Source organism: Thamnophis elegans, chromosome 15 (assembly GCF_009769535.1).
Source record: "Thamnophis elegans isolate rThaEle1 chromosome 15, rThaEle1.pri, whole genome shotgun sequence".
Classification (NCBI taxonomy): Eukaryota; Metazoa; Chordata; class Lepidosauria; order Squamata; family Colubridae; genus Thamnophis; species Thamnophis elegans.
In genome coordinates, this window is record NC_045555.1 from 21,657,846 (window position 1) to 21,672,969 (window position 15,124).

The 15,124-nt window shown below is 47.3% G+C and overlaps 1 protein-coding gene across 1 annotated transcript in view; it reads left to right on the forward strand.

The window, feature by feature from the left end:
* The window catches only part of MYPN (myopalladin), a 68,881-nt gene that overhangs the window by 21,126 nt on the left and 32,631 nt on the right, over positions 1-15,124 (forward strand). The window contains exons 8-10 of the mRNA XM_032232236.1: positions 2,101-2,217; positions 11,549-11,918; positions 13,015-13,626. Coding sequence (XP_032088127.1) covers positions 2,101-2,217; positions 11,549-11,918; positions 13,015-13,626 — 1,099 coding nt within the window. The remainder of the gene's footprint in view (positions 1-2,100; positions 2,218-11,548; positions 11,919-13,014; positions 13,627-15,124) is intronic.

Sequence of the window (15,124 nt, forward strand, 5' to 3'; positions counted from 1 at the left end):
TGGTGGTGGTAGAGTCTATAGGAGAGTGATGATTAACCTTTTTGACACTGAGTGCCGAAACTGGAGGGTGTGCGTGTTCCAAAGCACCAGGATCCGGAAGAGAGCAGCTGGCTGGTGCGCATGAGCGCAGCAGCTAACTGCTCTTCTGGGTTCTGGCACATGCATGCATGCCGGCCAGTTACTCTCTTCTGGGTTCCGCGTGCGTATGCATGCTGGCCGGCTGGTCTTCACATGAAGATCAGCTGGCCAGCATGCATGCGTGCTGGAACCCGGAAGAGAGCAGCTGGCCGGTGCACACTGGACTAGCTGTCTAGCATGCATGTGTACAACGGAAGCTGGAAGAGCAACTGGTGATGGTGTGTATGCCCATCACGGCTATAGGGTATGGTCAAAAAAGTCCAGATGATGGCCACACTTGTCCAATTAAAACTCTCATTTTTATGTGCATCATCAGGGCCACCATCTGAATTTTTTGACCTCACCCTATGACTGCCCCTATTTAGTGGGACACTCATGTAATGGTCATCGTCTTTGGCAACTGTGTAAAACTCAGGGTGATTCTTTTCTATACAAAATTTTCACCACGTTAGTCAAATCTACCAAACGGATGGGGTTACAAAAATTCCAGCAATTAAATTACATTCAGTTTGGAGCCAATATCTCCCAATAAACAGGAGGAGAACATAGGGGAACTTTTTTACTTTGTTTCTCACAGCTTCTCTATGAACTAGAGAAAACTTGTTAATGAAGAATGTCCCCTGTTGATATGGTGATATCCAGAATTGTAATCACTTGGGAAAATGACTCTTACAATAATTTTAAATATCTCTACTCGTGGTCACTGCTTGATGATAACAAGGAAACACCCAGAAATCCATAATCTTTGTTCATATTTTGTTCATATATACACCCAGATATTGCTTTATGTAAACATATTTGTATATCAGTGATTGCATGACATCTGTAGATGCTATACATTAAATAAATGAATAAAATCCAAGTATTTGCTCCTCATATTATCATACTAAGAAAGAGAGGCTAAATGTGTTGTACAGGTCTTTAATCCCATATGTTTTTTTAAACTTCAAACCCTAGTTTATCTTCAGATCAGTTAGGGAAGTTATGCAAGGGAAGAAAATAGGCTATTCTGTCAGTCTTTCCCAAAACTGTAACCCAGTGAAGGAGAGAAATCTCCCTTTTGTTGTCTCTATAATCACAAATGAGTTGTACTGAGCAGGAGTGACTGTCCCCCAAGTCATCCTGCTGATTTCATGCCTAAAACAGGACTTGAATTCATAATTTCTGATTTCTAATCCAGCATCTTTTTGTCTCAGTTGCTAACAAATGTTACCAGTTTTGGGTTCTATGCATTTTAGAGAATCATGCAATGTTTTGATGAAAGTGTACTTCCAAGTGTCCCAAAATCACCCAATGTACTTCCATAGCTGAGGACACACCAGAATCTGGATGTCCCCACTCTATGTCTGAGTGGGGTCATCCAAGTTCTGGTCACTCTTTCTCAACCCAACCTACCCCATGGGATTGGTATGGGCAGTGGTGGGATCCAACCGGTCAAACAACTGGTTCACTGAGTGCTCTCTTCGCTCACACATGCACCAAACGCACACTACATGCGTGCAGTAGATTTGAAAACAGCTCAGAAACTTACCTTCTACTGCCCCAGTGAGTAAAACAGCTGAGGCAAGGCAATCCGCTCTGCCACGCCTATCAGGTGGGCTTCAAACAAAGGAAATATAGGTCAGTACAGCACAGGGGCGGTCGGGCGGGCCCACCTGATTGCCAGAGAGAACCGGTTCGCTCTCAGCTGATCGTCAGAGCTACCGGTTTGCCCGAACCGGTCCAAACCACTGAATGCCACCCCTGGGTATGGGAGAAAAATACAAGGAGGGAGCTTTAGGTAAGCTGTTTTGAGCTTCTGTGCAAAAGGTGAGACCTGTTGGAATGTAATTCGTATCATTTCAATACACTGTCTGGAAATTGTGGCATGAACTATCTAGAGATCATGCTATGATATGGTTGACTGAAGGGTTATTTCATGCTTTATGAAAAACCTCTAACTTTCTTAACAATGGTTTTCAGAGGAGATCTGCACTTTGGTCATCGCTGAAGTCTTTTCAGAAGATTCAGGAAGTTTTACATGCACGGCGAGCAATAAATATGGGACCGTCTCCAGCTCAGCTCATCTAATTGTTAAAGGTAAGGCTTTAATGTAAGCAACTTAATCAGACGTTCAGTTTTATTAAGTTTTTTTATTGTTGCATTATAGCAATAGCACTTAGACTTACATACTGCTTCATAGTGCTTTTTTACAGCCCTCTCTAAGTGGTTTACAGAGTCAGCCTATTGCCCCCAACAATCTGGGTCCTCATTTTACCCACCTTGGAAGGATAGACGTCTGAGTCAACCTTGAGCCTGGTGAGATTTGAACTGCCAAATTGCAGGCAGGCAGCAGTCAGGAGAAGTAGCCTGCAGTACTGCACTCTAACCACTGCGCCACCTCGACTCTTTATTATTTTATTTTAATGGTTTTAAAAGTAGCTTAGTGTTAAATATTAATGAGTCATGTAAATTAGGCTCGGCAAGTTCAGCACCTTCTTGGAGGCCAGCAACAGCCTGCTGCTTCCTGATTGGCCGGGACGCAGCAGGAGCTGTTGCCGGCCGAAGTTACCAGTTGATTGGCCCGGGGACTTGACAGCAGTTGCTGTCCAAGTCCCGGGTTCCTATTGGTTGTACTGTTAATATAAATACCTTGGCGTGCACCGCGCCACTTTGAATCGCTGTCTTAGTTCTTGTAAATAAAGCAGTTAGTTGTTCATCCTGGTTGTCGCGTCCCTCCTTCAGTCTTCAAAACTGGCGACGAGGGTGGGATTAGCGATTCCGCGACACTAGGGTGAAGAGAGAGAGAGAGATAGTTAGCTGCCGCTGCTCAAAGCCGGCAACGAACACTGCTCGGAAGAGGAAAGAATTTTTTTTTTCCATTCTCTCCATCCGTCTCTCAGCCACCAAGATGACTTCTGCGCTTCCTCCGTTTGCCCCCTTTGGTTCTGCCGGAGAATCCTGGGAGGGCTTTATGGAGAGGTTTGAGTGCTACTTGATAGCATCAAAAAACCAGGCTCAAACCGAGGAAGAAAAGTGCAGCTTCTTCCTCTCCTGCTGCGAACCCTCAATGTTCGCCTCCGCAAGAGCCCTGGCCGCCCCGAGACCAGCATACAAGCTGGGGTGGGACGAACTTATGGCAAGATTGAAAAATCACTACGCCCCCACCCCATCTGTCATCGCCCGCCGCTTTGCTTTTCGCCGCCGGGTCCAGAAGAAAAACAAATCAATAAGTCAATTCCTAGAGGCATTGCGTACGGTGGCCGCTCAGTGTGACTTTTCTAATTTAGAAGAGAATCTGGTGGAACAGTTTGTGTGCGGGGTCCGCGACGTCAACCTGCGGAGCCGCATGTTCCGGAACCACCAGATCACCTTGCTCCAGGCCGTGGAGACTGCCAGAGCGGCCGAGCTCTCGGAGCAGTCCACGGCCGATATTGAGCGGCTACAGCTTGCTACGCCGGAACGGCCACCTCCAGAGCCACCAACGCAAACCCATATGATTGAGGACGAGCTGACCTTTGATGACCAGGAGGAAGACGTTGTGGGACAAATGAGGGCACAGCCTAAACGGAAGCCCAAGCCACAGTCCACAGCGCAATCCGCAGCGCAAAATGTGCCTTGCCGTGGGTGTGGAGGCCGTCACACCCGCACGGCCTGCCCTTTCCGAAACGCTATTTGCCTCAGATGCAAGGGTGAAGGCCACCTGGCTAAAGTCTGCAGGGCCCTCCTACCGGCACCGTCATTCCTGCAACCTTCGAGCCGATCCCAGGCGCAACCGCGCCGCCAGCAGCCGCGGGCCGCGCGGCGGTCCGAAGACTGTTATTCCACCTGTCAGCCGCCTGTTCCTGACTGTGTAGCTAACCAAGCCGCTGTGGGAGCCCGGAAGGTCGCAGCCTCCGTCCAGCTGGAAGGTCAGCCTTGCCGGATGGAGGTGGACTCCGGCTCTTCCCGGTCTCTCCTGCCCTGGTCCCTTTTCTCCCGCCTCTGTCCCAAAGTTCCCCAGAGCCGGTTGTTGCCCTCTGAGGTTTCCCTGCGGGATTATCAAGGGAAATTGATTCCCACTCTAGGCTCTTTCCCTATATCAGTTCGCTATGGGCCGTTCCAAGGTAAACTGCCCGTCCTAATTGTTAGGGACGACCTGCCGGCCCTCTTGGGCCTGGACTGGTTCCCAGCCCTAGGGTTGTCCATTGGGGGGGTGCATCGGGTTGTCCCCTCTTCCATCGAAGACATATTAAAAGAATTTGCTGATGTCTTCGATGGCCAGCTCGGCTGCTATAAAGGCACCCCCATCTCTTTAAGCCTCGATCCTCAGGTTGCTCCCATTAGGCTGAAAGCCCGCAGGGTGCCCTTTGCCTTGAGGGCCAAGGTGGACGCCGAACTGGATAAATTGTTGGCGCAGGGAGTCATCGAGCCCGTGGATCATTCTCCTTGGGAGACACCCATTGTCCTCCCAATCAAGCCAGATGGGTCGGTGAGGATCTGCGCCGACTACAAGTCGACGATCAACTTGGCCCTTCAGGCAAACCCCTATCCAGTCCCTGTAGTGCAACACCTGCTCCACTCTCTGGGGCAGGGTTGCACATTCGCCAAACTGGATATGGCGCAGGCCTATCAACAGCTCCCGGTGGATGACGATGCGGCGGCTGCCCAGACCATTGTCACCCATCGTGGGGCTTTCCGTTGTTGCCGCCTTCAATTCGGCCTTTCCGTAGCCCCGGGGATCTTCCAGAGCCTCATGGAGCGGCTACCGGGCGTTGTACCGTATTTCGATGACGTTCTGATCGCTGCTTCCAGCCGAGAGGCTCAGAACTCATCGAAATACTCAGGAAGGTCCTCAGTCGTTTCAGGGGCGCGGGCCTAAAACTTAAACGCAGCAAATGCTCGTTTGCTGTCCCTAAGGTGGAATTCTTGGGCTTCATGATTGATGCCCAAGGCATCCACCCCACACCGTCAAAGGTTGCAGCCATTAGGAACGCCCCAGCACCCACCTCCAAGGCGGAGCTGCAGGCGTTCCTAGGGCTCCTGAATTTCTACGCCCCCTTCATACCTCACAAGGCGTCACTAGCCGAGCCGCTTCATCGGTTGCTCGACCGATCCGCGGCCTGGCGCTGGGGGAGCCGCGAAGCGCATGCGTTCGCGGCTGTCAAAGAAACTCTGACGTCAGCGGCAGTCCTGATTCAATATAATGACAGGATGCCCCTGACGTTAGCGTGTGACGCCTCCCCCTACGGGGTCGGGGCGGTCCTGAGCCATGTCCTCCCGAATGGCTCGGAGGCCCCCGTGGCCTTTTATTCCCGGACACTCTCCTCCGCGGAGCGTAATTACAGCCAGATCGACAAGGAGGCTCTGGCTGCAGTGTCCGGAATTAAGAGGTTCCACGATTACCTCTATGGTCGGCCTTTCACATTTGTCACCGACCATAAGCCACTCCTTGGGCTTCTGGCGGGGGACAAGCCGACCCCCCCATCCTCTCCCCCCGCATGACTCGATGGACGGAGTTCCTCGCAGCGTACTCGTATACGCTGCAGTACCGTCCGGGCAAGCAGCTAGGGCACGCTGATGCCCTGAGTCGCTGCCCCTTGCCGGAGACCGATACCGCCCCCGTGCCCTGCCTCTCAATTCTCACCATCGCGTCTTCCGGCCTCCCCATCTCTGCCGCGGATGTCGCGGCCTACACTAAGGCCGATCCAATCCTCTCCCAGGTCGCTTCCTGGGTCTTGAGGGGATGGCCCACAGATAAGGTGGCAGAGGGCTTCCAGCCCTTTAAATCTAGACAAGCGGAGCTCTCCCTCCACGGGGGGTGCCTCGTTTGGGGGGATCGAGTAGTGATCCCCGAAGCGCTACGGCCACAAGTTATGTCTCTGCTCCATAAGGATCACCCCGGCATAGCACGGATGAAGGCATTGGCCCGTAGCTATGTCTGGTGGCCCTTGCTGGACTCAGAGATAGCGGCCTATGTAGGCCGCTGCACCCCATGTCAACAGTCCAGGCCCAACCCCCCCGCCGGGCCTGCTCGTGAGTGGGAGGCTCCGAGAGGCCCATGGTCACGCCTCCACATCGACTTCGCTGGTCCCTTCCATGGCCAGAATTTCCTGATTGTGGTGGACGCCTACTCCCGTTGGGTGGAGCTGGTTTTGATGCCCTCCACAACGGCCGAGAGGACGGTCCGGGCCTTGAGAAGGCTCTTCGCAACCCACGGGTTGCCAGACCTAGTAGTTTCGGACAATGGGCCCCAATTTATGTCCACCACATTTCAGGAGTTCCTGGCCGAGCAGGGGATCCGGCACGCGCCCATATCCCCGTACCACCCGGCCAGCAATGGCCGGGCGGAGTGGGCAGTCCGCTCAGCGAAGGAGGCCCTGGGCCGCATGGACCGGGGCGACTGGCAGGCAAGAGTGGCGGCTTACCTGCTAAGCCAGCATTCCACTCCCTGCCCAACGACCAACCGAAGCCCCGCGGAGCTCTTGATGGGCTGGCGTCTGCGGACTCCCCTGGATAGGCTTTACCCGCTCTATTCAGGGGATCAGCCGAGCAACCTGGGGGTTCTCCCTCCCCGTTCGTTCAAACTGGGGGACGCAGTCTGGGCCCGGGCATTCTCAGGGGCTACCCAATGGGTTCCGGCCACCGTAACCGCCCTGACAGGCTCCTGTTCTTTTAGGGTCGGACTGGCTGACGGATCCCAATGGAGGCGCCACCTGGATCAATTAAGGAGGCGCCTCCCGCCACCGGCCGGCAACCCGGACTCTGCTGCAGACAACACCGCCCTTCCGGGGTTGCCACTTGAGGCCTTCGCCAGACCAGGCCTCGCCTCTCAATTGCCTGGAGCTCAAACCGAAGAAGTACATTCTCGGGCCTTCACCACACCAGGCCCAGCCTACCCGAGCTCCCCCTGCAGGGAGCACCAACTGAACTCTCAAGCCGCCGCAGAACAGGCCCCACCTATTGCTCCTGCCTTCCCCAGTGACTCTCCTCCCATGCCTAACTCTGTTGTTGTGGACACGCCGCCTCGTCCCTGCTTACCCTCGTTGTTGAGCCCGCCTTCTGGGCCTTCTCGAGAGGGCGTGCCTTGGAGCTACACCCCCTTCCGGGAGGAGCTACGACAAGGAGGTCCACCTCCGCCGACGACTCCCGTGGAACTGCGAAGGTCGGGGCGGGTCCGGCGCCGCCCCGCCTATCTACAGGACTACGCATGCTCCACCCGGGGAGCATGCGCGGAACTGGGGGGAAGGGCTGTTAAATATTAATGAGTCATGTAAATTAGGCTCGGCAAGTTCAGCACCTTCTTGGAGGCCAGCAACAGCCTGCTGCTTCCTGATTGGCCGGGACGCAGCAGGAGCTGTTGCCGGCCGAAGTTACCAGTTGATTGGCCCGGGGACTTGACAGCAGTTGCTGTCCAAGTCCCGGGTTCCTATTGGTTGTACTGTTAATATAAATACCTTGGCGTGCACCGCGCCACTTTGAATCGCTGTCTTAGTTCTTGTAAATAAAGCAGTTAGTTGTTCATCCTGGTTGTCGCGTCCCTCCTTCAGTCTTCAAAACTTAGTGTAATCAGGCACTGATCCTGGTTCCAAAAGACACCACTTTTCCTTGTTTCCACACATCCTGAAACGCTGGGGACCAATTTAAGGACCTATCTCTTCAGCAATGCTATCTGATGGGCCAAGGAAGCAGGCCTTCTTTCTCATGGCATCTGTCCCCTGGAACAACATCCCCACAGATGTTCAACCATCCCCAATACCCTTTAAACAGGCCTTGAAGACCTGGCTTTTCCAGATCCTGGGCTGGGATGCATCTCATCCTGGACTCAGCTATTTTAGGTTTGTTTATGGTATAATATGCCTGTCCCCCCATGTTAGGATTTTCAAAAATGTATTCTGGGTTTGTTTTTAAATTTGTGTGGTAGCCATGGTTACCGCTGATTTGGACAGCTTCTGAAATATAAATAAACAAATCCATTTTAACAGCCTTGTTTAATTGTTTCCTTATATTTTAATCATTTTATAATGTCTAGGAAGGGAAGGAGGGAGGAAGTTCTAGATTTCAGAAGAACTTTAGTCAACCATATATGACTCCCTGGTTATTTATTTTTGACATTTTGGTTCTTTCTGATTAGAAGTTACACTACATTGCCAAAAGTATTCGCTCACAACTGAATCTCATTATTTGGATGGGTGAGCGAATACTTTTGGCAATATAGTGTATTTAGTGGAAGTTTTATTACAAACTAGCTGATAACCCACCATTGTCCATATATTTATTTATAAGGAGAAAATGTCTGGACCAAACGTAATTTCTAATGTTGGAATTTCCCCCTTACCAGAGGCAGCCCCCTTGTGGAGTACTGTGAAGCTGTTACTATGGCAATTCCACTGTTTAGTAGAAGCCATTTTACAGCAGTACAGTAGAACAAAACACACACATCCCGGGGTGTTAGGGATGTCTTACCCCCACAGTATTTGTTTCCGGAGAGTAAATCATCTGTGTACCAAGTTTGGTTGCAATTGCTCAAGGTGTTCCAGAGTTATGCTGGAACATACACACAGTCATTTAGATAGATAGATAGATAGATAGATAGATAGATAGGTAGGTAGGTAGGTAGGTAGGTAGGTAGGTAGGTAGGTAGGTAGATAGATAGATAGATAGATAGATAGATAGATAGATAGATAGATAGATAGATAGATAGATAGATAGATAACTGATTATAGTCCAACAAGAGTTAGCCAATTACTAAAATAAAGGAAATAAACAGGAATATTTGTTTCAGTGAAAGTTCAGATTTTAAGCCAGGTGAAGTTTACAATTTAGACACTGTCTAAAAATAAAGATTACAAACTGACTCTTGAGTTCTCCCTTCACACTAAGTCATTCTTTATTAAACCATGTTTACATGCTGTGCTAAGCTATAAAACCATTTTTTAAAATAAATCATAAAGTCTGGAACTAAAATAAACCCAATCAACCCCAAACATACCATCCTGTGGTTTAGTGTGAATCGAGTTACTAAGTCATTAGTACGTGTTGCCAATATCAAATCATCCCTGACATTCTGGGATATAGAAACAGTGCCTCTCTGCCTTTCCTTCCATTTCAGAAAAGGTTGACCCTAACTCAGATTTCAGTAAATGTTTCCAGAACTGTGGAAACTGTTTTGCAGAAAGAGGTTTGTGCAAATGGTTGACCCCAAAATTGCAGCAGCACGAAACAAAAGAAAATAGGTCAACACTAAACCGATTGATTAAAACATTGGTCATTATCCATATTTCCATGGAATTCTTTTGTCTTTTTTTGGTTGGAGAGAGAATAAGGGATCCACCTATTTTTCTTTCAATTAGGATAAACAACTTTGATTTATGTTTCACTCGTTTCCCAGATAGCGTCAATAGGATTAGGGAGCTACAGACTGCTCTCAGTCTATTGTTTCCAACAACGATCCTACTTTCTAAGGAGTCAGAGTATTTCAGTTCTCGCTGATTATTCAATTTGTATCCATCTTCTGATCTAATTTATATATTTGGGTCACAGATGGCACTGGAGGAAAAAAAATGAGTGGAGGGGAAAAATGCTCCCCAACCACAATCTGTCAAAACAGTTGCTCCATCAGCAGCAATTAGAGGTACCTGCTAGACTGTTTTCTCCAATTAAAAAATTGCAGAAGAAATCATGTATTTGTGAAAGAGCCATTAGGGAAAAAAATGTGCATGGAAAATGCAAATAAACCATAGTTACTTTTAGAAAAAAACTTTTAGAAAATTGCATACAAATGCTTTCAATTTAGGAAAAGTTGCAATCAAACAATGGGTAGGCATGATATAATGGATAACTTTTTTAAAAAAAATATTTAAATAAAGAGGTCAAATGAAAATTGGCAAGATCAATAGGGGCTTCCTCTATATTGACCTAGGGGCAACAACACATGTTAAAAAAAAGATGGGACTTCAGTCACACCATCATAGATGTCATCTTGACTTTTTTTCTCCTCTGTGGATGCCCTTGGATCAATTCAATATTCTTATCTGTGCCCAAAATGTACATTTTTGTTTGCATAATCACCCAACAATATTTATTTTTGTCTGTTGCTATTGATATGTTTAAGCATAATAATACAAGGAGACAGATCTTGGGGCCCACATGTTCAGTGGTGAAATTCAATTTTTTACTACTGGTTCTGTGGGCATGGCTTAGTGGGCGTGGAAGGGGAAGGATACTGCAAAATCTCCATTCCCACCCCATTCTCGGGCCAGCCAGAGGTGGCATTTGCTGATTCTCCAAACTACTCAAAATTTCTGCTACCGGTTCTCTGAACTACTCAAAACCTCCGCTACTGGTTGTCCAGAACCTGCTGGATTTCATCCCTGCCTATGTTACATGCTGTTCTGCAAACTGCACCAGCTGCCATTCTGCTTCTGAGGACAATTCAAGGTGTTGGTTATCACCTTTAAAGCCCTTCAGGACATAGGCCCAGGTTACAAACCCCCCATGGAATTAGACTGCCCTACCTGTGCTGGCAGAAGGGGCATGCTTGCCAACCCTTTCAGCCAAGGAATTTCAGCTGGGGAAGTCCAGAATAAGAGCCTTTCCTGGCATGGGTCAAAAGGCCTTGAAAACATGACTGTTCTGACCTAGGCTTCCCCAGCATCACAAAGCTGGGTCCTCGTCCCGATAAATCCCTTTTATTTAATTTACAGTGAATTTCTCTCCAGCAAAGTCTTTCCTCTCCCACAGTCTTTCAAGATAGTTCACAATTACCAACCTTTATCAGGCTTGGAGAATGGCCAGGCTGATATCTTTAAGATGTCACAATACTTGGCAAGAATGCAGGAGTGAACTAATTGTCTCTTGCAAACTCCCCTCCCCTTTCGCTCCTCTTTAATTCCCTGTGGGAGGGGGCATTCACCATCCACCTATGGCCTTACACCCAAGTCGACCCTTGTTCCTTAGCTGTTCCCTTCGCCTGGCAACTCTGCGCATGTGCACACTGGGAACAGGCTCCAGCTGTTCTTCTGCCCTACTGATGTCCGACTCCAAAGGCAGCTGATAACTGCTAGACGGCCCTGGCCCCATCTCTGCCTCCAATGCAGAGCCCTCATCAGGGCCTTCCCCAGACTCCAAGAGTGACCCAGGTTCCTTCTCAACAATCTCCTCTTGTGGGCCAAAACAATGTCTGCCAACTAGCCTAGGTCCCTAATGGGGCTGTGGCATGTTGGCGGTGGCTAATGGAGTAGATAACACCTCACCTCCTCCACGTGTGCACTTTGCCCCCTCCCTCTCCATTGTGCTTACTTTTATCTTAATTGATTTTTTAAATTTAAGATCTTTATTGTTTTAATGTTTTATACTGCATGTTATTCAATGTCTGTAAGCTGCATAGAATCACCTTCGGCAAGATGGACAATTTGGATAAATACATAAATAAGCAATACTTCTCTTGTAGGGCCTGTGGACCAGACAAGTAATGCTGCTCTTCATACCATAAGTTCTCTCAGTCTAGTGGCTTCTGAACACCAGCCTTTGGCGCCTACCCCTTCTCTTTCATTGGTAGATAACCCCACAAAACCTAAATTGGAAAGCGTTCTGGTAAATCACAATGAGCCCCGATCAAGTTCCAAAATTGGCCTTCGTGTGCACTTTAAACTCCCTGAGGATGAGAAGGGAAATGAAACGTCATCAGAAGATGGAAGCGGACCTAAAAATCAAGCCAGACCAAACAGTTTTCCAAATAAAATCAACGGACAGGCTTTTAAACATCAGGAGCCCTCTTCACCCTCCAAAGAGCCACCCCCTGTCCTGGCTAAACCTAAACTGTAAGTAAGAAAATACTGGTTGGTACATATATAGTGCTGGAGGGACATCCCATTATAAGTTCAATTTATCTCTAGTTACTTCATACAATGAATATATCATTGGGCACCTGGGGAGGGGGGAGGAGAGAGATAGATTATTACTCTTTGTTTCCTAACTTCTTCACTATCTTTGTACATTTGAAGTCAATCAGAACGCAGAGTAATAGAGAAGTTACTTGTGAATGAATACTTAAGCATCAAGCTTGCAGCAAGTGAAGTGTATCGTCAATCTGGAAATATTATTTTGCTATAGAACAGGGATGTCCAGCGTTGGCAACTTTAAGACCTGTGGACTTCAACTCTTGGAATTTGAGAATTGAGTTGAAGCCCATAGGTCTTAAAGTTCTCAAGGTTGCACATCCCTGGTGTACAACAATATTAGGTCTCCAGATTCTTTGGTAATACCCAAAGAATAAAGAATACCTACAAAGGAAAAGCTAGGGTGCTTCTGGTGAAGTTTTCTTGTGACTGCCTCTAAAAAAATCAGTTGTGGCTGTGTGATCAAAGTCCCACCCTTTTATTGATGTGTCATTTACAACACACATAAAGAAGGGGATGCTTTGATAACCCAGTCATGGCTGCCACCTTGACTCTTTTAATACCACCACCCCCAGTAGATGTCCCTGCTTATCTCACTCACAAAAAAATATTGTGAGATTCAATTATGATGCAACCCCTTTATGTTCTTCCATTGCCTTTCTCATATTTTTACATTCTTACTATTGAAATTCTACGAAGGGGCAGAAGAATAGACGAAATAGGTGTACCGTGTCTTTTGATTAATAGACTTTTGGCTGGAAAGAAAAAAAAAATGAAAAGTATTTCATTAGAAGGAATTGATAAGGTCCTTGTAGGTGGAGAAATAATCAGTTTGTAGTACATGGGATTCAGATTTTGGATTGTTTGTTGTGCCTTCTTCCAGGTCTTACTTACCCTAAAAAGGCTTTGAAATGCAAGGAAAAATATATAATTTCGATTTGGTTTCAAAAGTAGAGCCTACAGCCTGTTCAAGCACCCTATATTATAAATTGTATCTATTTTGATTTTTTGGATACAGGGATGCCACCCAGTTAAAACAACTACACAGTCAGGTGTTGTTTGAGCAACAGCAAATCCATCAACCATCTCATCCAGTTCCACCAGAGTCATTATTCAATACTGGCCCAGGAAAATCTGCTACTTTGCCCATTCAGCATCAGCACCAGAAGCAACCTTCATCGGCTACATACAAGCAGAACAAGGTTCCTTCTACACAGACATTCACATACACCCGACCTAAACAGTTCCTGGCATCTCAAAACACCTCAGCAGGCAGCAGCCCTTCTAGCTCCTCTGTGTCTTCTTTCAGCAACGTACCTCTAGGAACCCAGAAAACAACGAAGAAAGAAAACCTCTTCGCATCTCCTCCACCAGCCCAATCAAAATCTCTGGAAGGTTTGACAAACCAAATGGAGCAGCCTCTTCCAAGTCCCAGAGAACATGTGTTGCCACCACTTCTTCTCTCTGTGTCTAACATGAACCAGTTCCATCCCCAAAATGTGCTTCCTACACCTCTCTCTCCTACGGGTCGGATTCAGAATCCTGTAGCTTTCCTGAGTTCTGTTCTACCTGCACTTCCTTCTACACCCCCAACAAATGCCATGGGGCTGCCTAAATGTGCACCTGCCATGTAAGTAATGCAAACTTTGAATGATCAGTCAGTCAAAATATACTGATCTCTGGCTATCTGTTCACTCAGCAAGTTAAAGCAGCCCTCCTCTCCTCCTCCTTCTCTGTCTTCTCCTTCTCCCTTTCATTCTTTTCCTTCTTCTTCAGATTACTGTTTTACTTATGTTTTTTTTTTCATATCTGAAGTTTACCTCTGGATCATCTTTGCTTTTTTTGTTCCCTGAAATTGGCTTGACTAAAGAGAGGATATTATACTCTAAAATGTGCTGTTGCAATAAGTGTGAATTCATCATTTGCAATTAAAGTCATAGGCGTTTCTAGTCCCACAATATTTAGAGGGTTTAGTTTAGTTTGATGTATTGAAAAAATGCTTTTAAAAACTGATCGCCACGATACGAAAAAGATGCTGAGACCTCAGAAAATGTGTATAGAAGAGAAACAAAGACAACAAAGGGCCTGGAAGCTGAATCGTACGATGAACTGTTGAAGGAGTTCAATATGCCTAGCCTAGTGAAGGATAGTATTTGAGGTGCTGTTAGAGAGAAGAGGGGAGAGACTTATTCTCCAAAGCACCTGATGGCAGGACAAGATTTAATGGGTGGAAGCTTGTTAAAGAGAGATTAAACCTGGAAATAAGGATAAATTTTCTGACAGTGAGAACAATTAATCAGTGGGAAAGCTTGCATTCCGGAGTTGTGGATGCTTCATCGCTGGAGGTTTTCAAAAGTAGACTGGACAACCATTTGATTTGGATGGTATAAGGCCATGATGGCGAACCTATGGCACGTGAGGGCAATCTGACTGCGACGTCTGTCACCCCATTGATCACCAAGGTTTATTCAGCTGATCTTTGGTCAAGGGTATATGATAGCTGCGCTCCACTGCTAGAACCTCCAAACAAGTTCAAGGTCCTATGGCACGCATCCCAGAGGTGGCACACAGAGCACTCTCTGTAGGCACCTGCCCCGTGCAGGTGCTTACCGGCCAGCTGGTCTTCACATGTGCTGAAGCACCGGATACCTGAAGACCAACTGACCGATGCACATGCACATGCTGGAAAACTGAAGACCAGCTGGCCAGTATGCATCACCGGTGCACATGTTCTGGTTTGGGCACTCGGTGCCGAAAAGGTTCGCCATCACTGGTATAAGGTCATCTGCCTTGAGCAGGAGGTTGAACTAGATGACCTCTGAGGTCCCTCCCAACTCTATGATTCTGTGTTCTACATTTTAAAAGTCCATGCTTCAAATCCAGGAGGAGGATTCCATGATATATCAAGACAACCTCTCTAATCAAAAAAAGTCATATGGCCTTTCATGTAGCCATAAAAAGCAATAAAAAATCAAGTCTGTGTAGCAATAATATCAATAATAGGTCTTTGTTCTAGTATAATATTGTATTGCTTGGTTTTTCTAGCATGCCTAGATTCTGTTTCTATTCTAAATTTGTACTGCTGGTGTAAATTTATTCAGCATTTGTAAATTAGCTTGTATATGAAT